At 41.6% G+C, this 27,099-nt stretch overlaps 1 protein-coding gene across 3 annotated transcripts in view; it reads right to left on the reverse strand.

The window, feature by feature from the left end:
• GSK3B (glycogen synthase kinase 3 beta) overlaps nt 1-25,684 on the reverse strand; it is a 149,944-nt gene extending 124,260 nt beyond the window's left edge. For all 3 annotated transcript variants that reach the window (XR_005257191.1, XM_038138914.1, XM_038138908.1), the window contains exon 1: nt 25,559-25,684. Coding sequence is in view for 2 of the 3 variants with exons in the window: in XM_038138914.1 (XP_037994842.1) it covers nt 25,559-25,646 (88 nt within the window). In the remaining variant the exon portion in view is untranslated. The remainder of the gene's footprint in view (nt 1-25,558) is intronic.
• Between the last annotated feature and the right edge of the window lie 1,415 nt (nt 25,685-27,099).

The following is a 27,099-nucleotide window of genomic DNA, read 5'->3' on the forward strand; positions in this document are numbered from 1 at the left end:
CTACTTTTCTGTGTTTTGTATTCTACTCTGGTTTTTTTCTGTAGATTCAGAATCTTGGTTACTCCACTGCTCTTAAACTGGTTTCCTGAGCTAATTAAGCTTATTTGGTCACTAGTTTGCCCATCTGTTTTTCCTCCCCACCACAAAAAACACCTGGACCTCACTGGTCATTATCAGCCTAGTCTGATAGAGCAGAAATCTCAAAGACATTTTGGATCTTCTGTCAGTCAGCAAACCAGGAATACTCCCCCAGCTCTTTCATCCTGGTTGGCAGCAGGGATTGATCAGCATACACATACCAGGCACCAGCAAAAACATCCTCTGCTCCAGACAAGTCAAGGTCCATGCCTACTCTGCCTGTGAGAGGATGAAACCAAAGTCACCAAATTACAGCACATAAATAAGTAAGACTGGGCAAATCCTTATAAAAGGGGCATCACTAGTTCCAATGCTGTGGTGAGTTGACTCCAGCTGGATACCAGGTGCCTACAAAAGCTGCTCTGTCACTCCCCTTCCTCAGCTGGACATGGAAAAGAAAAAATATAACTAAAAACTGACAAGTTGAGATAAGGACAGGGAGAGATTACTCCCTCATTACTGTCACAGATACAATAAACTCAGTTTGGTGAAAAATTAGTTTAATTTACTACCAATCAAACCAGAGTAAGATAATGAGAAATAAAAATGAATCTCATGAACACTTTCTCCCTACTCTCTCTTCTTTACAGGTTTAACTTTAGTCCCGATATTCTCTACCTCCTTCCCTACAGCAGTGCAGGGAGACAGGAAATGGTGGCTGCAGCTGGTTCATCACCTGTCACCTCTGCCTGTTCCTTCCTCCTCAGGGAAGAAGGCCTCACACACTTCCCCTGCTCCAGCATGGTGTCCCTCTCACTGGAAACAGTCCTCCATGACCTTCTTCAATGCCACTACTGCCCACAGGCTGCAGTTCTTCACAAACCGCTCCACTGTGAGTGCCCCCCGGGGTCACAAGTCCTGCCAGCAAACCTGCTCCAGCATAGGCTCCCCTCTCCAAAGGTCCTTCCAAGAACCTCCTTCAATGCAGGATTCCCACAGGGCCACAGCCTTCTTTGGCCATACACCCATTCCAGCATGGACTCCTCCATAGGCTGCAAGTGGATCTCTGCTCTCCCATTGACTTTGATGGGCGCAGTCTGCCTCACCATGGTCCTCATCACCAGCTTCAGGCCAATCTCTGCTCCGGCACCTGGAGCACCTCCTCCCCCTCCTTCTGCACTGATTGTGGTCTGCAGGGCTGATTCTCACATATTCTCACTCCACTCTACCATTTCTACTGCATAGGTATTTTTCCCCTTCTTAAAAATGTCATCACAAAGCTGCTATCACCGTCACCAATGGCCTTGGCCAGCAGCTGGTCTGTTTTGGAGCCAGCTGGCATTGGCTCTATTGGACATGGGAGAAGCTTCTGGCAGGTTCTCACTGAAGCCACCCCTGCAGCCTCCCTGCTACCAAAACATATCCACACAAACCCAATACAACTGCTCAGAAATCTATTCCATACAAAACTTCTGCCCACAAACTTCTGAACCTTTGCTTAAAGGATTGCAGGGCTGTTTCCACCAACATTTGATTTAAATTTCTTTACCTGTCCTGTTTCATGTTGCATGTTTTCATATCTTGAAAATACACCCTAAAGAATTTGGTAATAGTGAGAGCGATGTCTTTGGCAGTATGGTCACTCCATGTTTGCACCGGTTTGTGAATGAAGTAGACATTCAGACTGCAAACTGAATTGTAACTGCAAGCCAGATGTGGGTTTTTATACCAGTGGACACCTCTGCCACCAATTGCTGCCTACCTCTAAGTATGACAGGCCATAATGAAAGTAGCGACAGATAAAAATATTACAAAACCATGTGAGGTTATAAATAAATAACCTAATAAATCAATAAATCTAACATGAGAGCTTATTTCCAAACCATAATCTCCAAAGTGTTGTAGAAATCTTTGGCTTTTAATTTTTTTTAACAAAGCAGAACAGACTTAAAGCAGACTCATCTACATTAGAGAGATACTTGACCAATCTACCTCAATTCTACACCCTATGGAGAATTCCAAACTGCTGAGGACTAACTTGCATTTTCTTAATGCTACTGCCACCTAACAGATTTCAACAGCAAAGCCACCAACCCACAAGTGCTCAAGGTTTTCTGGGAAAAATACTTCAGAGACAGGCAGGAACCAACCTACACACAGCCTGGGAAATTAGCATTCACACATGCTCTAGCTGAACATCACTAAATAAGAAATAGCTCTAAGTGAGACAAGGGAATCTTTAGCCAAAAAAATTTAAAAAAAATTTTAAAAGTCAATTTCTCCTACTCAGGAGGACAGCAAGCAGAACAATTAATTTCCTAACCTTTACACTGTTAGAACAGACTGCTGCTGTAAGCACACAAAAGCTAAGCCAACATGTTTCCAAGCGTTCAAGATCTACAGAACTGACAATTTGGTTTTCTATTTCTGTCTGCTTACCCTGCTGCTTCTGCCTGTAAACATTTTGTAGGAGGATGTGAAATTCAACAGAGAGGACTCTGAACTATGAATGACTCCACAGTGGCACATTCTTAGAAGTGCGTGGTGGTGCCTATGAGCTCACTCACACATAACAACGTCACCAGTTAGGGTCAATTCAAGGCAGCTACAGTACTTTACTTGGTTATAGCTGAATGTCAGTTCATTAATGTCAAAGTGCCCTGTCCTCACCTCCAGTGGTAATTTGAAGACAGAAGTAAAAAGAGAAAGAGAGGGGAAAAAAAAAAAAAAAAGGAAAAAATATGTCAGTGTTTATGGGGAAAAATTAGGTTATGAGAACACCTGGTAATACCTTTGATTCTTTGCTTCAACTTCTAGTAAAAACATGCACTGAACACTGATGTCTTATTTCATTAGGCCCAATAGTTTGATTTACCCCACTCATTTTGTCCAACTTCGTGACTTGAAGACCTCTGTATACATTGCATAATTTACTCTGAATGTCTGAATTCAGCCTCACAATACCTTGTGAGGTACCTATGCAGTATTTGCTTCCTGGTGTGTATTAACAACATAACCAGCTGCCTGAACTTGTAAATCATAGTACAAAAAACATCCCAAGGTCTTATCTACACAGGGCTGAGGAAAATTAAGTAAGATTAAAGTAAGATACATTACACACACATATTCCCACTTCAATTTATGTATACACAACTCACCTTTAAATATACCTTGACCTGATCAGCCAAGGTCAATGCAACTGCTTTATCTCCACAACAAGGAAAAGGTTGGCTTTCTAATCACAGCTAAAAGATACAACCTAATAGTTGAGTAGAACATTGTCTAAACAGATCAGAACAACTACTCATTCCATAAATACATTATTAAATAACTCCTCACCACTTCTTCAAATCACAGTCTCTGTTAATTCAGACATCAACCTATATCATATCTAAGACTGCTACCAAAAGAACTTGCTATACATGGCATACCACATCATTAAGGATCTGAGCAAAATAATAGATGTAGTTTTCTCCACCGACATGGTTCTTCCATCAGCTGAAGATGATGCACAGGACTGCTGGCTGCAGAACATGAACTGTAGTAACAAGTGGCTTGGAACCTCAACATCCCAAAAGATAGCAAAATTGCATCTTCTGGTTTACAGATTCACACGTGAACAGACGGAGGGAAAAAAAATATGAACCAAAAGAGGAACCAACACCTGTTTTTAAATAAAAATGCCATTTTACCTAACATGTTGCAGTTTTAAATCAACTAAAGCAGTAAAAAAGGGAATATCACCCAATCTTTTTAATTCTAAAAACTATCATTTTAACAACTTCGGTATACCTTGAGTTTAGGATAAGACACACCATACACATCCCACAGATTTGTCATACCATTTCTATAAAACCAATATAAAAATGTACACCACATGGAATGAAAGGATGAAATACCATACAAAACACAGCCTCTCAGAAAACCTTGGTGTCTTGCTCAAAAGAAATGTGCATGCTCAGCCAGGGAAGCTGACAACTTCAACACTGCCCATCTCTAACATCAAATCAAGCTAGAAGACATAAAAAGCTACCACAATACCACAAACCGATTTTACCACAAACTCAGGCAGAACACTGTGATAGTAATTCCCATCATTACCACAAAGTAAAAAAGTCTGTAACCATACAGATATTTACTGGAGCCTCCCTAGCACACAGCACCCTGCCAACCACCGATCAATCCATTTGGTGACCCAAATTCAGGAACAGCTGGTTTAGACAAAACATCTCCAAGTTCAACAACTTTTCCTCTGCCCGTAGCAAAGCTTGACTTCAATGAAATAACATTGTCACTGCTGACGTAAAGCAGTTGTACGAAAAAAATAAAATCATGAGACCACAGCCTCTTCAGAAGACAGGAATTTCAACAACTTAGGAATAAGGTGTTTGGTGCCTATACAGATTCCAACTTTTATAAACTTCTTCAACTTCAAAGTACGTACAGTGAAGCAACATGAACTTCTGCCAAAAGAGAGCCCATTTCCACCAGCTCCATGGCAATGAGCAACAATTTGACTCAAGTGCCCTGCAAAGGCTTGCAGCTACAGTACAGCAATCCTACAGATTTAAATAAAATTTTACATTGAAGACTCGTCATGTCATAGGACAACTCTTTGAAGAAAAAGTGTGTATTTCACCTTTTTTGGATCTCAGACTTCCACATAAAGGGAACTGAATCATGAGACAGAGCTGACAAAGCAGGAACTTGAATGGAAGTCAAGATTTTATCAACAACTAGATTTGATATGTAGTTGCCATACAGAAGCTCAAAGAAAATGGTTTTACATTCTGATAACTCCAAAGGTGACATCTTTAGAGCTATTACCACAAAACAAGAAACAACTCCTAAAAAGTAATAAATACATACTTCACAACTCTTTCCATAGCAGAAAATTCAGCGCACCACTATTTCAATATTCCAAAGGAATGGAAACTCACCATGCTTCTCGCTGGAATAAAGCTTCCTAAAGACAAGACAAATACACTGAATATACTTTTGAAGTTCGAACAAAAATACATTTCTTATTTCAGACATTTAAGTATATAAAGCAAAGATTCAAACACTCTGCAGTGTGAATAATCTAGTGTTGTCTCAACAAATTAGTGGCTTTCCCTAAGCACACTGCATGTACTGAGATTTTTAAGTGGATATACACTGTAAATATTAAAGTAGTTGAGTCCTCTGAGATGACTCAAAAAGCCTAATATTCCACATCAGCCAGAGATCCCAGTATCATGATTAAGAAAGCTTAGGAAATTCAAATATATTTGCATTCTTTCTGAGTTGACACTGAAAGATATGAAACCCTTCAACCCTCAGAACACAGTAATTGTGGCCATCGCTTCAGACACCAATGTATCAAACAAAAATCTATTATCCTATAAATAATCACTGACTTTCAGAATCACTGTTTTTTTCTAGTAATACTGTACCACAATGAAGAATGCTTGCTATAGCAATTTAATTCTACTTCCTTTAGGAAGAGAGAAAAATAGGAAATTTTGAAGGCAGGCATTTTTATTTAAGTACAGTTTTTAGCCTCATATTCAGAACAATGGACTGCAGCCAGATTATATTTCAAGGAATTCAGAGTAGAAACATGTTCTTTTTTTTCAGTAAAACAGTAAATTCTGAGTCCTGAATCACAGCCAAAAACAACAACTCCTATTTGGGTGTATACTGGGAGAAGTATGGAGGCAAAACAATGAGTTTCAACGCACAAAGAACCGTGAAGGCCAAGATTTGGAAGCAGAGGGACATACAGTCCATGTGCTCTGTCTGCTTCTGACAAAGATCAATCAGCTAGCTAGTTCTTACTGGAAATTATTCAAAGAATAAAATGCTTATCTAAAATATTACATTTTCAATATCAACCAATAATATTAGAGTTTTTATTTCTTTGGCTACAATTTTCTTACATAAAAATCAGATGGAGAGTTCAGTTTGTCAGCAAATAAAACACAAAGCATTACAAAATTAGGCCAAAAATAAACAGTTCCATTCCTAGAGTGTAGATGATCATTTAAGTTGAATGCACATTTTAAAGAACAGACGCAGGCAAAATTATCTCAATTCCTCTTTCTGGAGCCACCAGCAGGAAATGTACTAGCAGTCAGAGGAAACCAAGGAGAGCCACAGTTGGCCACACACAAAATTCAGATGCAAAATTTCTCACCTTCATAGTAACTGTGGTTATTTTATGGCCTTACTACAAGGTGGAACATCACCCTCAGATATATGCAGCAACTTAAATGCCTCAGCAGCTCAAATTACACCTGCAGGTGTACTTTGGTGAACTAAACCAGATGGTTCTACATCAAAAAGGCTAAGCATTTTGGTTTTCACAAAAAAAGGGGGGAAAAAAAAGAAAAACCACAACAAACAAGAAGCCTTTAAGTCATAGTTTAGAAGTTCAAGACTGTTTACATCCAGTTATAAACCATAAGTGACAGCACTGGAAGAGGTTGACACCTCATAACCAGAAGACATAACTTGCCAGGCTTCATAGAAGTTTTCGAAGGGCTCTGCCAAGAGTTGAGCAAACTTCTTCTCAACCCTGCAGTGATCAAGCTACTTCAAATGACCAGGTGATTACTTTGTAAATACAATTAATTTCACTGCCTGCAGTCTTGAAGCTTCACAATAACCAAGAGACCAGAAACATCCTCAAAGAGCTTATTAAACAGGTGCTTCATTTTTATGTATCCCAGTTTCTTTTTATCTGCTACCAACAAAGTGCACACAACTCTGGACTACTTGATAGGAGCAAAAAAGCATGTCATTTTCATGGGACAGGCAGATTTACAACAAGAGCTCAGTGTGCTCATGGTAGGGCTTCCCAGTGCCACATATCTGGCAGCATCCTGTAGGATCAGAGGCAGGTGTCTGTTCCAGCAACAACAACATTGTCACCAGACTGGCTGAGGAACTGAGCTCAACCATCCAAGGACAACACGCTCCACGTTACCAAAGGAACGTAACAGCAACAGAAATTCCTCGTAATGATTCCTCTGAAGCTGTGCTCATCCATTTAAGAAATGCCACTTGAAGAAAGAAAAACCACAACAAAGCCAACAACCATGAGTTTAGCCAAAATGCTCAATATAAAAGAACCATGGCAGGAAGAGTCAACAGAGAGAAGAAAAGATACTTAATAAAAGCACAAACTGGCACATCTCAACACTGCATTAAAAATAAAAACATGATAAGCAGACACTCACGTGCACTTTTGTCCAAGTCCAACAGAACTTGAAATAAAGAAAAGTTTAGTGAGTCATGATCCAAACAAAAGGTCATCAAGGCTACCTATGCTTGAAAACAGCACAAACTGTACTGATGTTTTACTACTTGATTAGAGTTAAGACCCTGCCAAAATTAATTTCTGCTGCTCTTGTCTGGGCATTTATCATGCTGAACCTCCTCACCTGCAGAAGCATTAGAAAACAGATTTTCATAATCAACCACATTGAACACTAACAATCTTAACTTGTCCAAAATTTTTGGCTAATGCCTTGACAAAAAAAAAAAACCCAAAAACCAAAAAACAACAACAACAAAAAGCAAGCAGCTTTCTAGAAAAAAGGTTTTGCTGTTAGTAGGTCAGGGATGCGAGAACAGTAAGTGGAAACAGGTGAGGCATTCTGACCAAAACCAGTTTTGGTTTCAATTTTTCTCCCCTTCACAAAATCCTTTGAGAAAACAGGTCAAGAAGATCAGAGAAAGAACTCTTCTATCCACAGCTAGAATATATTGTTTCACTAAAAGCAAGAAGAGACACTTAATTTATTACTTACAAAAAGAAAAAAACAAAACAAAACAAACCACACCAAAAAAAACTACTAAAGAAAAAATTGGATTATGAAGTAAAATTTTCTTTAAAACAGAACTCAAGTAAATTTATCTAACTGCCTTCATTTATAAGGCTTACAATTTTGATAAGGATATTCTGCACAAAACCTGACATGTACTTTCCAAAAACCAACTGAAAATCAAAACTTTATTATGACTTTTAAGTATTCTCCCGCATTTTTCCCCAATACAGGGAATTTGTCCATAAATACTCTAAATACTAAATTTAAAAGTCCAAGGCACACTGATGGCTTACAGAAAGCTGTTCTAATAGTATAACCCCATTTATCTCAGGAATTCTACAGAAAGTTAACTGTAATACCTTAAGATTCACAAGGTAAGGCATGCCCTGTAATACTTTCAAATCAAACTGGTGTCCACTGCATTTTAACATGCAGTACCAGTCAGTACATTCTCTCATGTCAGACACTCCTTCCAGCTCCCCTCTAAATGTCAAATAATCCAAGTTCCAACCAGGCTGCACAAACAGGGACAGTGACAGTGAAAGCAACTTAAACTTCAAGTGATACATGTTCCTTGCATAACACTCATTCAGTCCCTAACCTGGATTACAAGCAGAACATTGGTAGTTATGGACTTGAAAATGAGAAGGGGATTCTGTGAGCATTCCTATTATGTTCGAGGCAATGGCAAAAAATATTAATGCCTCTTCAAGAATGGCAGAAAAGTTGAACAAACAGAAAAATTCAATACAGGATAGAACGTGTTTTATTTATTTTCTCCTAATGGAAAAAATTCAGGAGAAAAATTTATGTTATCCTACAGACAAAATGCTTGTTTTGTACAGGTCTCAAATCCTAAACAAGAAACTGGAAAATAAGTCTGCTGGTATAGAAAATTCCTGAACTCAATGCAAGTCAAGACAATTCAACATCTGATAAAGCTACATGGCTGCTCTAGTTACTACTAGCCACAAAGAAACATTTCATACATGTTCATGAATAACTAGATTAGAATGTTTCTATTTATTCACTTTAGCTTTATTTCAGTCACTTTAGTGGTCTGGATGAAGGCACACAATTGTTCTTTAACAAGAGCAACCAAGGCTTTCTCTTCAAGCCACAACAAAGGATGTCTCCATATACACCACAACGTCTCCCTCAGCCCGTCTGAGGTTGGTTTTTTGAGTTTATGTTGCTAGTGTTACAAAATCATGAAAACTTACCAGCTTTTACTTCTCATATATCTTACAATAACTGGAAAAGTAAAAAATAACCTTTAGGTTCTCAACTCCAGCAACTTCTTACTGAAGGATGCTATAATGTATAGCCCTGGGTATATACTCAGCCAAGACAAATCTTTAAGATGCATTGTTTTTCTTGAGGAAAAACATTCTAAAAAAACATTTCCACTGGGTGGAGAGAACAGAAAATAGAGACAATTCAGCAGAAAATACATCCTTTCGTAACTTCAGTGCCGTTATTTTTACACAGGCAGTGTATTTGACAGAAGTAAAAGCAGCAATTAATGTTTGCTCACTCTGCCCCCATAGTACTTACAGAGAAAAAATACCATTTACAGCTGAGTGTTTTACTCAAGTTAAGACAAAGATCAGCAGTTTCACTTCCCGATTTGCCTTTCCCCTGATATCGCAGCTTGTGCTTCAGACTGAACTCCTCTTTTTGTGAAGGCCATGTAATCAGGTGGGTGCTTAGTTCTCCACATGTATCCTGAGCTGCAGCTCAACTCTGCTCATTTCCCTGTCTCCGCTGCAGAACACCCACCACAATCACTTACCACCCTGACAGCTATACTGCTCACCTGTCCCACTCATACCAGCATCCTTGTGCAGAACCTTGTCCAGGCTTCCAGCGTATGGGCTCTCCTCAGCACACTATTTCTGAGACATCTGGACTGCCAAAAGTTAAGAATTTGTCCCATATTAAAGGCTGTTTAAAAACAGAAAAAGGCAAGATGCAGCAAAATAAGAGTATAAATTTTGCTTCTGTACTCAGTTTTTTTTGAGTGACTTTAGACACCATATTTTCTTCCCACTGGCAGGAGTTAGAAGAGTGGCTCAATGAAGTATTTCTCCTTCATTCGCCTCCAAGAAAACTGTTCTTCTCCCCTGTAATAAAGTGCTGCTTTTGGGTACACCACATGACTTAATTAGCATGCTTAATTAAAAACTTTCCAGCTGGATCCACTGATCTGCACATCAATTTTAGTCCAAATCTAGAAACTTAGCCCACTTACATATGCTTCTACCACCATCTCTAAAAAGGTACCAAGACAGCATCCAAAAAGTACTGTTCAAAAAATGCATTTAAAACATTGGTAGGATACGAAACTTTAAATTCTCACTGCTTTCTTTATTTAAACCAAAGGTGCATTGCTTCATTCTTTAAACCAGACCTTTTTGCAAGCTTGCTGTTGCACTTACTCTTTTCCCTCAAAAAAAAATCATGGTATTTGTAAAACAGATTTGCACAGAACTAAAACTCACAAGAAAATACCCTTCTTATGAAAGTAACATCAGCTAAACTCTGGCATTGCAAACATTAAAATCAACATTTTCCAGAGAACTCCATTCAAGAGTTCTGATTGCCTGCAGGTTCAAGAGATACTGAGTACAACAAATGTAAAGCACCAAGAAAGTGACCTGACCATTTAAACCAGAGGAGACTTTAAACATGAAGACAAGTTACTAGTATTTTACAAATATGGAAGGGAAGGAATGAGTACTTTTCTCCATTTCCTCTTCATGAGAAAGGTACCTTAATAATAAGAACTGCATTAACTTAAAATTTCAGTTAGCTCACCAACTGCCTCATACTCGTCTAATGCATCCTGAAGTGCCAGCCAAGTTCAGGGAAGAGAGGAGATTTAAGCATTTAATTTTATTGTAATTATTTACTTTGAAGCCTCATTTTCAGACCACTCAATCTGAATGGTTCCCATCACACAAAAAGACCACTTGGTTACCCTCTACCTTACTTCCTTCCTGGCTCCCTTTTCTGATGCCAGGTTACTTTGTTGACTTCTTGTTGCCATCACAGCACTGAAGCTGAAGAAAGTCAGCAGAAGCATCCCAGTCTCTCACAGCTACCAACAGGGAAGGGGAACAAGTTTTCCACGATACACAAGTTGTAAACTCTTCCATCATTCAGATAATAACAGCTGCAGACATAAAAAGAACTGTACGCCCTGGCAGTCGAAGCCATCTAAGAGATGGGACTATTTTGTGCATGTTGAAGTCAGATCAAACACTAAAGCACAGCCTTAAGCCAAGCTAGAAATGAAGTACAACCATCTCCAGCAAGAGCCTTGCTTACAGATAACCTTCTAATCCTTCCATCAGCCAAAGATTTCAAATGGAAAAAATAAAAGGCGTTTAGGACTACTACTGTACCTTAGGAGGACTTTGGCATAATGTTCCTGAGTTACCATTTCTTCCTCTTTTATTTGAGCAGAATAAGGAAAAAAACATTAATTTGACATCTATGAAATTTTCCACATTCAAAATCACATGGAATGTGGAAGCAAGGACTCCACAGAATTTTACAATTCAGTTACATTTACAGTTCAGGATTCCAACCTTCCACGGTAACTTCACATGTGTACAAAATAAGACTATAGCTTTGCGAGGCACAGAAAAAGCATTTGTTTAGTTCTAGTCAAAGCTTTTGTATCAAGAGGGAAACCATGTACCAAAATACAGATGATCATTTCAGCTCTTAAGTATCTTCATAGTTTCTCATGACAACTCTAGACTTAACAGTTTCACACATCCATCTTACTTGCCAGAAAGCTACATGTAAGTCAACTAAAATCCCTAAAAAATTTAGATAATAAAGTGATAAAACGGAACACTTGAAGATCTTCTCCGAATCTTTGAATTTTGAACTAATAAAATGAAAATAATGTAATAACTATCTACACTCCACAAATGTACAAGATCAAGAATGTGTTTCCTTTCTTAGTTTGTGATCTATGCAACATCTGGTTTCTACACGCAATCTTCAAACACTTGCCCCTTTATTACATTAAAACTAAAGCAACTGCTGTGAACAGACAGTAGTTACATATTAATGGATGAATATTCTTGCACTGGCATTACACACCAAAGCAATACACTCTAAGTTGTTTGGAGCAGATAGACATCCCTAACATAAGCTTGCTACCATTGCAACCAGTACAGTTTGGTCCTGGTCTCTGCCTGAAGCTCTGAGCAGATCTTGACTTGCGCTAAATTCTTTTGTGTTGAAGCAAGAATGACAGGATGAAAAACTGAAGGAAAACATTGCTTTTCTCAGGACCCACATGAAGCAAGATCTAGAAATCTCCCACAGAAAGTCTGTGGTTCTCAATGCAGTACAGGACTACCAAAGAGCAAGCTTTCCTTTCAACAGCGCTTGTAGTAAACAATGAAATTCAGAGCAGACTTAAACCTTTAACTAAAAATACTCCCGACTGCTTTTCCAAATACAGTACATTTACCTAAACTCCAACACTAAGGAAGCTCTATGAGTCTAGATATTAGAAAGATTTCTCTTTTTTAACAACAAGGGTGGTAAAACACTGAAACAGAAAGGTGGTGGGTGCCCCATTTCCAGAAACTTCCAAAGTCAGATTGGACAGCACTCTGAGCAACCTGATGTGGTTGAAGATGCCCCTGCTCATTGCAGGGGGACTGGATGAGATGACCTCTCTAAGATTCTACCTTGCTTTTAAGTGTTAAAGCTGCGACTAGTTTCAGAATCCTTATCTCCACATCCCCTAACTGCCAGCAAGCTGACAGTAACACAAGGCTACCTCATCCCAAGGGGAGAAGCAAGAGGATCAGTGTGCTGTAACTGAAATTCTTCCCAAGACCATGCAGAAATAACTGGAATGACATAAAGTAATACCATAAGGGACTACAGGCTGTCTTAATTAAAACCTCTCCAAACTTCTATATATAAACTACCTGGCAAGCATCTTCATTTTTCAAACAGGCACTACTGGGAATCTGACAGCCTTCCCTAATCTATTCCAGTGCTCCTGTTCTTAAGAGTTGACTTAACTAGCTTAATAAGTGTTTGCTACAGTTTAAGCCTACAAATAGTTTCATCTCCAGTAGGGAAGTTTTATCTTTTCTTTCCAGCTATCTTTCATGTATTGAAAGAACATTATCAAAAGAAATCTCCCTTCCACCTCCTCTAAAAAATATCATCCAAAGGGTTTTCAGTTTTCCCCTAATAGCACTAAAGCACTTGAGTTTCTTTAGGGGAAACTGAAAGTTCCTCTAAAGCACTTTTTTTAGACCTCTGACCATTTTCCTTTGCCTGCAATTATTCTTCTCCCAGTACAATACCAAAACCAGTTGCTGTACTTTAGCTCATTAGCATGCCAAGAAGTGGGAAGGCTAACTCCATGTATTTTACACGACATTGCCATCAACAGATTCAGTGAAAGATGTGCTGGTTTTCCAGCATTGGTTGACTCATGGCCACTGTGCAAATACCTGACTCCAGATTCTTCTCTGCAGATCTCCTACTGTCCCAGTTACCCCCAAACCTGTTATCAGCACAGTTAAACCTTACTGAAGAAGAGATGACATCAGCCCCTCCTACATTTCATCCTACTTAGGGTACCACTTGGTTAAGATAATTTTGAACACGTGCTCCTTACTCCTAGGAGCGCCTCTGATAGTGCAATCCACGAGTCTAGAAATTTTACTTAGATCAGTCACAAAAAACCATTACTACTACACTAAACAAAAGTGCAGAAGGCCTTACTCTGCACATCCTTCTGGTTTGACACGAATCCTGACTTGAAAGAAGATTTATTTTATAATGGTTGCAGACTCATTCTTAGACAAAAAAAAGTCATATTTTCTGCCATGATATATGAAGTAGTTAACACTGTGAGAGTGAGTATATACAATATAAGGATAGGTCATTTGTAAGAACAGACATACTGGGTCAGATGAAGGCATCGCCTAATCCACTTTCCTGTCTTTGACAGCCGATGTAAGGAAACACCCAAAAGAATAACATCCAAGCCATTAACAGGAGGTATGAATACAGACATTTGCCTTGAATTACACATATACATATATATATATATATATATATATATATATAATGCCACCTATAAGCACATTCAGTAATTCTACCTAACAATAAATTACACAGTTCTCCAGCACTGCATGTTGTTGCCCCTATCCAACATCAGTTTAAGGGAACTAAGAGCCCTCAGCTGTATAAAGCCAAAGAAATGAAAATGATGCAGTGACAAAATTACTGGAGGAAAAAAATTCACAGTATTCCATAAAAGTAGACATCTGAAGGTTTTAGTGGATGATGTATTTTTAAACAAGCACTTTCAGGCCACATAGCTGACTCCATTTACCAGCACGATCCATTGTTGACCTCCTTTTAAGAGGTTTTATTTATGCGGTCTACATATTCGCTTCTTCAAGGAAGAGCCATGGGATGGGTCACTTTGTAAGAATCTGAAGAGCACCATATTTTTTAAAAGGGCATTTTTGAACAACTTCTGGAGGTTTGCAGCTATTTATGCTAGTAGCACAAAGGAGTATTTTTTTTCTTAAGTCTATGCCAAGTTGAAGCAAAAGTGATTCATAACTGCACCAGCCTACTCTTCTGTGTCCTAGAGAAGAAATTCACTCTTGAACCTTCAGTAGGGACACCAACTCTCAAGTCAGACCGCCCAGCTTCCGATAATGTCACTATAGTTTCACTCAATTTTTCACATTTGAAGACTTACACTCTACACAGTCTACCCCCAGACATCCAAAGAGGTGCATTTCACAAGAGAGAACATTCCAGATATAATTTACAAATCTGGTAGAATGTTTGAATTATTGCACTAGTTCTTTATATCTTAATTTTAAAATAGGGGGAAGGTATTTTGAGGTAGTTGTATAGTTAATGTTTAATGACTTACTTTCCACCTAAGCACAAAAACTAGTAATATATATGGCAAAGCTGTTTCCACACACAGAATAACTCCAAGTCTGGGTTGAAGAAGTTGTAGAAAACAAAAATGGTAAAATACCCCTTAATTTACTCACTGCATGTTTCCTAAGTATGAGATGGTTTCATATTAATACAGACAAAACAAGAAATCAAAGTTAAACAGCACAAGAGATGCCCAGAGAAACTCAATGGATTTCAACGAACAAATCTCCAGGAGTTCAGGAACATCTGCTCTCTTCAGTGTCAGATGAAAGCTAATTATTCCTCTTCATCTACAGACAAATTCCCTATCCCTTTATTAACTGCTCTTCCTGAGAAAATCCTGGACATTACCTGAATTTTAAGAAATACTTGCCTTTATTCTCTACTATTCTTAGAAATCACAGCACTTTCAAATACAGTCATAGAAACTTCCATCTATAGTCTTAAAGCAAAACTGGAATAGCCTGTGTACAGCAGTCTTCGAGGAAGCTACAGCTGAAAGTCCAACCCATCAACTTTTTGTTCTCCTTACTTCATAAACACCCTGCATCAGTTCTACAATTTAATGGGCTACTGATACATTTTTGGTACGCTTCTTCCTCATACTTCCCAGAAAAATATTTTGCACACCAGAGAGAGATGCCACCCCTAGCAGCCTTGGCATTTCTCCTCCTCACCAGCATATCTTAAGTCTGAAGGGTGTAAGGCATACCTGTGAAGTACTCGATGAGGGCTGCTCACCACTGCAGCAAGCCGCAGTGCACCACAACTTCAGAACTTCACTGGAAGCACAGCAGTGCACGAGAACACTGGGAGAGGTGAAAGCACCACAGCACAGAAGATTGCACGTGAAGTGTGAGTAACCAGAGCAAGCAAGTTAAAACATACACCTTACCAGTCTTCCCAGATACTCAGACAAGAATACCATGAGCACCTGTGCATGTAAAGATAAACTTTTGCAATCATACATGTAGAGCAGTCTGCTTTAAAGCAGAAGCCTTCACATGCGGCCTGGGTTTAAATTCCAGATCTCAGAACTCTAGATCATCTCCTCCCCTTTATTCATATTTCTGACCATGCATACGTGTGCATCTCTCTATAATCAAATACATGTAAAAAGTAATAGAGCAAAAGGAGCTGCTAGAGGACAACTTAATATGACTTCTCTCGATTAGAATCTATTGATTTTGAAATAGTCTGCCAGGAACTCCTTCATACTTTCACTTGCTCTTCACTTAAAAGAAAAAAGGACAAAATAAACAAAAAAACCCACCCTACAACGTCTGAATAAACTAAATCTATAAAGCATATGTAGATACTATACATTTTAAACTAAAGCTAGAAAAAAATTCTGTTTTGCAATTATGCCACAACGTAAGAATAAAAATTAAGCTATCACCAGGTATTTTGAAATGCAGACAGTGTCATTGTTTTGAAAAGTATTTCTGAAGCATCATAATTATTAACAGTTATAGACACAGCATAAACATTTCTGCACTGCTTCCTTTTAGGGTTGCCCACTGTAATAAATATTTACGGTCAATCATTAACTGCTCAAACATTACCACTGAAAAAATAGCTTGGGTTATTAGAGAAAAAAATAAATCCACAAGCTATTGCTTAAAACCAAGGCATTGACACCGAACAGAAAATGTTGTTTGTTGCCTCATGAATCTCTCTACCTGTCTCCAAAATCCCACAGGCATTTCAAATGTGCCACCTGGGAAAAGAGCCGCTGTTCTTTTGCTGTCAGAGATCCCATGCCACCTGTCATGCTTGAACTTTGTCAGCTTTCAAGGACACTGAAATCCAGCTACTCTAGCTTGAAGGGAAACTTCAGTCCACTGAAGTTGAATCTATCCCAAAATAGAAGAGACTTGCAGATTTGGCAGCATTCATTCCCCTACGATCCTCCATTAAGCCCAATACATTTCTGAAACATGCTCTTATTGCTTGAATGACATTCAGACGTTCCTGCTGGTGAACTTCACTCGCGCATGTAAAGAGTCCATCGAACTCAACTGCCATCCCCATGTCACCTGAATAAGAACCTATACACAATCCCAAACCAACTCATGCCCACTGCACTGAGCAAGGAAGAGCAAGTTTAAAGTTGAGCTCAATCTAAGATTGACAGTACCTAATTCTGGGAGTCGCAATTAAAGCTTTCCCTGTCCTCTCACTGACCAATATCATCTGAAGTTTGGGTTCACAATTTCTGGAATAGTAAAGTTCTCCCACTCCACACAAACCATATGCTTTTGTCTCTAGTACATTTAATAGATGTTTCACTAGGAAACCCAGACAAACAGAAAAAAAAAAATCACCTAGCTTTCCATAGGCCTCTAAAACATCTCCCCAAGACTCAGATCAGCTCTGCAATCCATTGTGGTTACTAAAACATACTGGTAAATCTACTTCAAAGTAAAGTCTCTAAAACTGAAATTTGATTAGGAAGGTTCTATTCTCTGAGGAACACAGAAAAAAAAACAATTAACTTGCAACTGCTATGGTGCATGACTATACATACCTGTGGCACCCAAGGCAGTACACACAGTCACAAGTAAGATGGCAAGATTAGAAGTGAAAAGGCCAACAGATACGTTCTTTTCAAGGACAACAGCATTTTCTGCTTCTTTAGGTTTCAATTGAGCAATCGTATATATAAAGAAAACAAAACATTCCATCTACTCACCTGCAGAGAGGTTGCCCTGCCAAAAAGTTCTCATTGTCTAAGTGAGGCACAAAACATTTTTCCTCATGCTGATACTGAACCCCACAAATTGAGGAAATACATTTCTTGTTATGGGTTTCATCCATGGGGATATAGATCTGTGCCAATGATTCACATTTACTTGGCCATCATCCAAATATTCCGTTTATTTAGGCTGATGAATTTGTGACCCCCTTCCTCCCTCTAGGAAACCTGCTCACACAGGTCAATTCATTGTGCTGCTTTTCTTAAATAGATACTTAAAACAACTAAGCAGATGAGATAGGGTGCAAATAGCATTGTATGCTCTATGTAAATGTTTACAGGAGGGTGTGAATCAAAAAACCAGATTGACACTATCAACTGTGACTAAATAGTTTTCCTCTTTCTACACAGCAAGAAAAACCAAATTTTTCTCTGCAGCAACAGTCACAGTTTATCTTTCTGCAAAACATATTCTTGGCCTGTCTGAAAATTAAACAATTGCCTGCATTCCTGGCAAAAGATATTACTATGAACTACAGGGCTTGTATCTGACAAGAATTATATTCCTACTAAAGAAGTCAAAAGAGATGATATAGCTGTAAGAAGTCTGCCTTGGTTGGAAAAATTCAGCTGCTGCTTCCCTTCTGGTTATAACTGCAGAGCCAACACCCAACTTTTCTCCTTTTAAGTGCTCTGACCCAAAAGACTGGCAATTTTTGCAGCTGCACTCAAACATTTACCCTCATGTACGTACAACAGCACAGTGCAGGGCCAGAATGTCTAAGTCCTATATACTCTCCACCACATTGCTTATCCAGTGGCAACGATGAGAAATATCCTCCCTTTCCCTTTTGATCAGCAGGTCTCTATTATGATCATCTACTGTCAGGCACTTGGACTACTAAAATGTTTCTCCAACTCAGTCCAACTGCCTGAAAAGACCCGTCAAGCAATGTAACTACATCACTACACATTTTTGTGACATATCAAGTTTAAGAGACATTTTTCAGACACAAATATACTTTCACCAATGCTACATTGGTCATTACACCCTTCAAAGGAAGAGAAACTCAGCCCTATTCAGACATATTACAAAGCTATAAAGGTGTACTTTTCTAAGCTGTGTGTTCTCACTTCTGTAAAGTGAATTTCCTATGGCAGGCACCAAGGTCCACCGCAGCATTGATCCTTCAGGTAACCTGACTCTGTATCAGCCACACAGAAACCCTGGAAATCATCTAGAAATTAATCAACATAGAAGATAACTGGCAGCCCACTTTCACCTGTGCAGGAAGCACTGGCACTGATACACAGTAAACAGCCCCTCCCCCAGCTCATGTGGCCAAGCCAGAAAATAAACAGTCCCTGCTTCAGAGACACAGCAAAGCTCCTGGCAAGGACTGGAGCCATTCCTTCAGAAAGAGCTGTTGCTGTATGGCTCTTGTTAAAAAAAAAAAAAAGAAAAAAAAAAGAAGGCCTGAGTTCTTGACATTGACAAGCTATCTTACCACTTTCCTTTCTTCCATTATAAGACAGACTAGGTGAGAACACGAATTGCCTTAAATGCTTAGATCTACTTCCCGTCTGCAACAGATAAAAGTACAGAGTGAACTGCTTTGCTTTATTTCCTTTTCTGAACAACAGACAAGTCATCTGTGGCAAGAGCATCTAATGAAAAGATTCTTTGATAGCACTGAACATACAAGAAAAATCACTGTCCACTTCTTTTAGAGGCACAGCAGTATAACTTCTGGGCATCCACATTTTTGACAGTTCTCAGAAAGTGATACAGGACTGCTTTCAGAAAGGTCTCCAACATGGATTTCTGTTGAAATACCATCATCTCACCTCTCCTACTGTCCTAACAGAACATCACACAGCAACACCTATAGGATACAGGACTGAGTCAAACATGCACTGTTTTCATGGAAAACACCTAAATAACGACCCTCTCTCTGTGGCATGGTAAGCTATCACCTATAGGGGCTGGAAAGATTTGAAGAGGTGGTGAAAGCAAATTGTTGTTATCCAAAAGTCTGCACAAGCTTCAGGCAGAGATTCATTTTAGGCTTCTGTTTAATGAGATCCAGCAGCGTTGACCAGGAGCAGTTGTCTGAGCACGACTATGATGTTGGAGCCATTTCTCACAGACCTGCATCTTGCTACCACATCTCACACCATTCCCACCTCAAGATCAGACTGCTACAGTGCAGTCAAGCAGTTACATTTTAAATCAATTCAAAAAATATAAACTGGCATAGACCATTATGCCTCCAAACTTCCACCTCCCCCAACAGCAGCATGCAGCACTTCGGAAACAATCTCTGTGGGATGGGAAGTGACAAGAGGGTTTCTGGTGTTGCCTCAGAAGAAAGGGGGTCGGACCTGTACAGTACACTGTGGGTTTTGAGCCTTTATGGCTGAAAGAGTATCTTTAGTCGTCACATTGTAAATGTTGTAACTGGCATTTATTTTCAACATACATAAATAAAAGAGCACCTATCTGTGCAGCTTTCTGAAAGAAGTTCTGAAGAGACAAATTATTGAATTTTGAGTGGACTTGGATATTCTATGAGGCATTCAAACTTTCAATATTTTCCCTTTCCTAGCTGCTTGACTTTAAAAGTTTTGTTTGTCTTTCAAGGCTGCTCCAGGCTGATGCTCATTAAATTCAGAAAGCAGCCAAGAAACTCCACCAGCCACATCGTTGCTGCAGGAGACAGCCACTTTAGCACTTCCCACACTAGCTATGGGTGACTAAAAGTCCTCAGAGTAAAGTTGATTTTAAATTTTTTTAACAAAATATAAAGTGAGAGAACTCCAGAAAAATATTCAAGTTTCGAGTTATCTACAGAAATTTCTTGAAATTCAGAGGTAACAGACATTTCAATTTAAAATGGGACTTGGTCATTTAAAACAAAAATACTCCAATAGCTTGAACCAAGAGGCTTCAAAGTTTTCTACAAGCACCTGGCACAGTTTAGCAACTGTGTTCAAATAACCAAGAGGTTTAGCATTAATTCATTTCAGAAAATGCTACAGGTGATTCCAGCACTAAGCTTGAACTGCAGGCTTTTTGCACACAGATACCCTGTAGGCTTTCAGAATCTTCTTCAGCCATTCATCCAGTTTTAGACAAAGCATGGGCTGAGGGAATAGCAGCAGCCAATATCCCACAGATTCCTACCACTGTGAAGATCTGTGATGAGTAAACTGAACACCAATACTGGAAAATTCCTTTATATGTTATCTAAATAGGCTCTTAAAGAAAGAATACAACAAAATTAAAGAACTCTCTTGGGGCAATAGAGAGAAACTCTTCAGGCTGTGGGGTGGTCTTCAGCTTTTCTCATCTCCTTGGCACTGCTTGTGATACCTACAAGGCCCTATCAAGTTAACAGATGAGGTGATACAACAGCCTCCAGAGCCAGGATGCATACAGGCAAGGAACACACTCCATAAGCCATAGCTGTGTAAACAGGTGAGCAAGATGACTCCAATATTGCTAGGAAACACAGAAGGTGAATCAAGGGGCAATACAAGAGGGGATCACCTCCAAGAAGCAGTGTAGTGAAGAGGAAATGTGCAGAAAGGAAATGGAATGCTCAACTAGCTAATAGTATGAATAAAGAGGAAAGAGTCTGTCAGCATCAGAATTATGTACAGCAGACAGTTCTATTCCTTTTCAGAGTACAAGGCACAACTTTGGGGCACTCTAACATGAAACACTTTCTACTCAGGCACACATGCTCATTAGCTGACCCCCTCAGTGCATTTTTTTCCAATCTAGGAATGAGGAAAGCTGCTCACCCAGCAGCAGTCAGAAAGCTGGACAGGGCTAGGATGAGCGATGGCCAGACACACAATGCTCAGCAGGCTTCTGGAAGGGAGTGATTTTCCTCTCTCCAGCAAGGAAAGCAGGATGGGCAGCTTTCAGTTTCAGAAACCAATTAGGCAGAAACTGCTATCAAAGCAATAGAGAGGGCCCTACCCTAACTGGGTTGAGAAACACCAGGTGGTATTATCTCAATCGCTTTGCCAGTTTCAACAGCCCCGCTCATTCCTTCTCGCTGAAGGCACCCAGGGTGCCCTTTATCCAAGGCTCTTCCCACACACCTACCTGGACACCACACAGCACTAAACTAAACTGTCACCTAGACACCACCGCTACCTAAAAAGCAGTCGCTTTTATGTAGCGGCTTGTGGAATAGCTACTAAAAGAGCAACAAACTCGCAGACTTTATTCTTTCATGAACCACTTTTAAGAAGCCATCACACTCTGTGTGAGCAATACACATCAATATAGGCTTACCAAGCTATTGTGCTTTCAGGAGATTTTACAATACAGAAAAAACCCAGTCAATCTAAGAAGAAAAGAAAAACTTCAACAAACCCCAAGTTTGGCACCACTGAAACATTCTTCCACAGAGTCCAAAATGAATTATTACAAGACTGTCCTTTAGATTTTGCAACCAAGAGTATGTGGTCAACATCAGAATTAGCTAAAGCAAATAAAACTGCCTTCCTCACCCTCCAAGTTGACAAATCCTGCATAACCAATTACAGACCCATGACACTCACACGCGGTGCAAAAAACTCTTCATGGCAAGTGTTAGCCACGACATCATTTACTGCAGACCATCAAGACAATTGGCTACAGTTACCAAAAGTACTGCAAGTAACTTGGTGTTACTTGAAATATGTATATTTCCCAGAAGCTCAGAGAAGAAAAAAAAAAAAATCAATTCTAGAGTCATTAGACAAAAATTCTCAAACTGCAAACTTTGAGACTTCTATTTTTTTATACTGATATTTTTAGTCATGTATTGCATGACTACCCTTTGTATTTCAGGATTATTTTTGTCCCATTGGAGAAACAAGGTACATCCATAAGCAGTGTAAGAGCAACTAGGTGAAGAACAAAAGAAAACTTCAAGCTCCTATCTCTTCTCCTACTACAATGAGCAGGTTGATCGGTGTCAGCAAGTGGACAACTGGAAGCTTAGCTCCCTCCATGTGAGGGACAGGCTTAACACAAGGAGTGCACATGGTTTTTTTGTTCAGGGAAAGCCTACAAACCCAGCAACACAGACCTGCACAATGAATACACTATTTGAGAACTATTTCAAGGTAGAAATCCATATGGTTGAGTGATCTCACAACCACAAAAATATAAACAGAGAAATAAAAACAGTCAGATTTCAGAAGACAGATGTATGGCTTGAAAGAGATATATGAAGGCCACAGGGTTCCTACTGTTGCAGATGTTAAAACCCTCGTAACATCCCTGACAGAGAAATGAGAGCAGCATGCATGAGAAGTCATTTTTCCCAACAGCCAAAGGAGAAGCAGCTGTTGGTAATCCTCCATCCTTCCATTCAAGGCTTCATCCAGTTACCAACTTCTGAGAACAAAGTATCATAAATTCAATCTAACAAACTGCACAGCAAAGAGATGAAAAATCCTCGCTCACTCTTTCCTCCCCATGTGTCTTGGGAAGAAGTGCAATCACAGTATGGTTCTAGTTCTGCTCCTCCCAGGAAACACAAGGAACAATGAACCCTCCTCCAATATTTTATGAATCCTTTTCTCATTCCTTAGATCTGTCCTTCCTAGGTAACTGTTACAGCGCTGAGCCAGGAGAAGCAATAGCTGCAACAGACATCAGAGCAAGAGTGACTTCATCATCTGATTTCACCCCTCCTTACAAATGAGAGCAAAAAGGCTGACATCAAACAAGTCAGGCTTTTCTTCCAAAAGACCCACACCAAGACAGAAGCAATAAAGATGTCCCAGACACTCAGAAGATACCAATCCATCAATTTTCACCTTCCTCACAAGGACTCTTTTGTCCCACCTTTAACTCAAACCGGCTCAGAAGGTAACTAAGTATCAGCCTATAAATATATATCAAAATGAAAGAGCCGCCTAACTCCCTTCACCACACCAGCACTCCACACCGGCAATACACAGCTTGTTGCATCGTGTGATAAGATGTTACCAAGAATCTGCTAACCAGAAAAATAAAACCATTCTTGACACCCTGGAATTTTTCTCACTTAAAAAGCAAAGAAAAAAGTTAACTTCCCAGGCTGTCTTACATGGCTGGATTAACTTAAAATAGAAACTGCACTTCCCACAGAATCCTTGAATGTGGTTCTCTTGCTTTGTTCTGACATTTTTTTCCAGACAGCAGAAGGACCAGGAGCACATGACTAGAGCGACTGGGGGGGTTATCACAAGTGCATGCGCTTTATGTTACGGCCTTTGTTTCTCCCTCAGTGTTATACACTTGGGATTGAATCATATTTGCAAACTTGTTAGTCTGCATCAGTTAGCACCCTCTTCACAGGCAAGCATCCCTCTAGTCTTCGACCTCAAATAAACGGTAAAGGAGCATCAATGACCTTTCAAGAATCAAGCTGCAGAGCCTGAATAAGACAAATTTAGTTGCTGAGTATGACAGGTTGAGGTCTCGCTCGGTTTAGACAGCCACTTGCAGAAATAGTGATCAACAAGACCTGCTTTCCATTCCACAGGCACATAAAGTAAGCCAGTAAATTAAAATGGAGTCTCCCACAGTTCTCCTCCATACAGATCAATAATCCTTAATAAATACTGATGCTGGACCTGATCAAACCTATGGTGTCGTGCTGCTAATATGAGTTAACTGCACCCATGGTTTTTGGAGGGCTGCTGGCACACCGATCATGCAGATATAAGGTGGACTACAGCCCCGGAGCCAAATGCTCTCTTCAAGGCTTCAACCACAGTGGAAGACATTTCAGTGCAAAAAAAAACTATCAAAATATCTCATCTGTCAAAAAGCTCACAATCTCCCAGTGCTTTGGCATGAAACACACAAGCCCCTGCGATGGATACAGGCATGTAACCACAGAGCCATGTCAGGTGTGGCTTTACACGAATATCAAATAGATCAATCGAATGGGAATGCATATTGAGCATTTCTGGTCCCATAAAAACGTCATCCTGCATTTCCGTAAGAAAAATGTAAATATCTCTTAAAACTACACTGTTCATATGAATTTGGAAGAACAATTCAGGTCTTGATGTGAACATATTCAAATCAGGAGTAAAGAAATTCCATACGATAAGCACATAGCTGATCTATACCAACTCAGAACTGGACCTTTTTGTACCAGCAATCTACATTTGTTCAGGTTTAATTCATATTTTTAATTTACTTAAAACAGCTAACCCCAGGGATAGAATACAAAGAATGGGCACACATTAAGCATTTCTGACATGTCTGTGCAGAATAAAGCACAGGCCTCATTCTTAAAAAAAATATTCCTCTGATCAGAAAATTGGAAAAAGAATGCCAAGCTTGACATGTGAGCCCACGGAGTAGTTATTTCAAAATAAGCATTTTCTTATGCCTTCTTCTGAGCATTTTAGCAGAGCCTGGAGGATATTAGAGACACCTTTTGTAAGCTCCCCTCCCCCTCTTTTTTTTTTTTTTTAATGGGCTGGACTAAAAGGTGCTCACACCCGATCTACGGGTGCATGGAAAAACCTCCCGTGCTCTCTCGCCTTAACAGTCAGGAGTGCTTTAAAAAATAAAAAAAAAATCTCAAAAAACCACATAATGAACGTGAATGTCACGGTCATACCTGTGTGCCCGCAATTCGTTTCCTACTTTCGGTGGGAGAAGGGGGAAAATAAAAAGGAAATACAGACTACGGAGCTCCCAATCCGTTTCACAAAGGGGGGAAAAATGGCTCTTTAATGAGCCAGAGGCCGCTGGCAGCGACCAGGAGCTAAGGACGAGGACAAACCCACCGGGATTTTCCGTCCAGCAGGCCCCGAACGGAGCGGCGGCGTGCGCCTATTCAAGGTTAATGGGGGGGGAAGGGGAGAGAAAGGAGCTGCCGAGGCCGGGGCTGGGGCCAGGCTCCCTTCGCCGCTCCCCGCCTGGGCGAAGGGCGGGGGCAACCTCCCCGGCCCTCACCCCCCCACCCGAGGGGGGCAGGATACTCACGGCTGACTTTCATGCTGCCGAAGGCCGAGGGCTGCTGCACCGGCTTGCAGCTCTCCGCGAAGGAGGTGGTCCTGGGCCGCCCGGACATGGTCTCTCCCGCTCTGCCCCAACGGCGATCACCTCTCTCCTCTTCCTGCCTTCGCCCTCCGCCTCGCCCCGGCGGGCCCGCCTGCCGCTCCCTCGCTCGCTCAGCTGCAGGAGACGGGTGGGACGCGCCACATGAAACGCCGGGACCCCCCCTTCCCCCCCCGGGGAAGCCCCCTCCCCTCTCGGTCTCTGTCGCCCGGCGGCCGCTGCTTCTTCTCCTGTCTCCCGCTGCTCCTCCTCACGCCGCCCGCTCCTCACACGACCATCCTTCCCGGCCGCGCCGGTGGGTCCGAGAGCCGCCTCCCCCCGGCGCCGCTCCCGAGCGAGGGGGGTTCGCTGGGCCTCGCTGCCCCCACCCCGGGCGCCAGTCACATGGGGCGGAGGCTCGCGGCCCGGCTCCTCCGATCCCGCCGCCGCCGCGTTTCTCTCCTTTTATTTGCTTTATCTCTTTTTTTTCCCTTTTCTTCTTTTTCTTCCTTCTCTTCCTTCCCCCCTCCCCGTTCCTCTCCTTCCCCCTCGCCTCTGAGGGAGGCGGCAGGCAACGGGACTATTTTTTTCCCTGGCGGAGGGATCTCGGGGCACCGCCGAGCGGAGGCGATGCGGCGACGAGTCGCAATAGGATCCGGTGGTGGCGGCGGGATCCGCGGCGCGCGGAGGGGGGTGAGGCGGCCGGGCGGCCTCGCTGCTCGCTGACGCTGCTGCTCAGTGCGGCGCTGAGGCGGCGGCGGCTCCGGCGGTGCGGCCGCTCATTGCGCCCGCACGGGCAGCTGGCGGCGGCTCAGGCAGGGCACGCTGCACTGCGGGCGGCGGCCGGCGGCGACGGCACGGGCCATGACGGCTGCGGCTTCCCTGCTCCTCCTCAGCTCGGCTTCAGAGCGCTGGCTGCGGTTGCTGCTTTTGCTGCTGCTTCCCCAGGCACCCAAGGCACATAGGACTCGTCCGCTCGACTGAAGTCTCCCGCCGGGCCCCCCTCCCCGTTCCTGCCGATCAGTCCCTTTGTCCCCGCTGCTGCCTCCGCTGCGTGCCGGGCTCCCGCCGCTGCGCTCTGTGCGTGCGCCAAAGCCGCGCAGCCGCCCGTGCCCGCCGCCGCCCCACGCTGCGGAGCAGCCGTAAGCGCCGTCTGTGAATACCCGGCCGAAGAAGCCGGCGCGCCCGCGAGCCCCCGGCCCGAGGCCGTTACGGAAACGCCCGAGCCTTCTCGGGGCCAATCCTGAGGCCGTGACAAGAATGCCTGTAACTGGCCGGAACCAATCACGGAACCACCGCGGGCGCGACCGATTCTCCCCGAAGTAAAGCGGAGACCCAATCGGAGCACGCCGCCGCCGCCCTAGCAGCGCGGGCGGGCGGCCAATGGAAAGGAGGGCTCTCTTCCGGCCATCGCCGGGCCAACCCGAGTGGAGCCGAGGAGGGAGAGCCAATCAGGAGGCGCGCTGCCTCCGTCACCCAGCCCTGGG

This window comes from Motacilla alba, chromosome 1, assembly GCF_015832195.1.
Source record: "Motacilla alba alba isolate MOTALB_02 chromosome 1, Motacilla_alba_V1.0_pri, whole genome shotgun sequence".
Classification (NCBI taxonomy): Eukaryota; Metazoa; Chordata; class Aves; order Passeriformes; family Motacillidae; genus Motacilla; species Motacilla alba.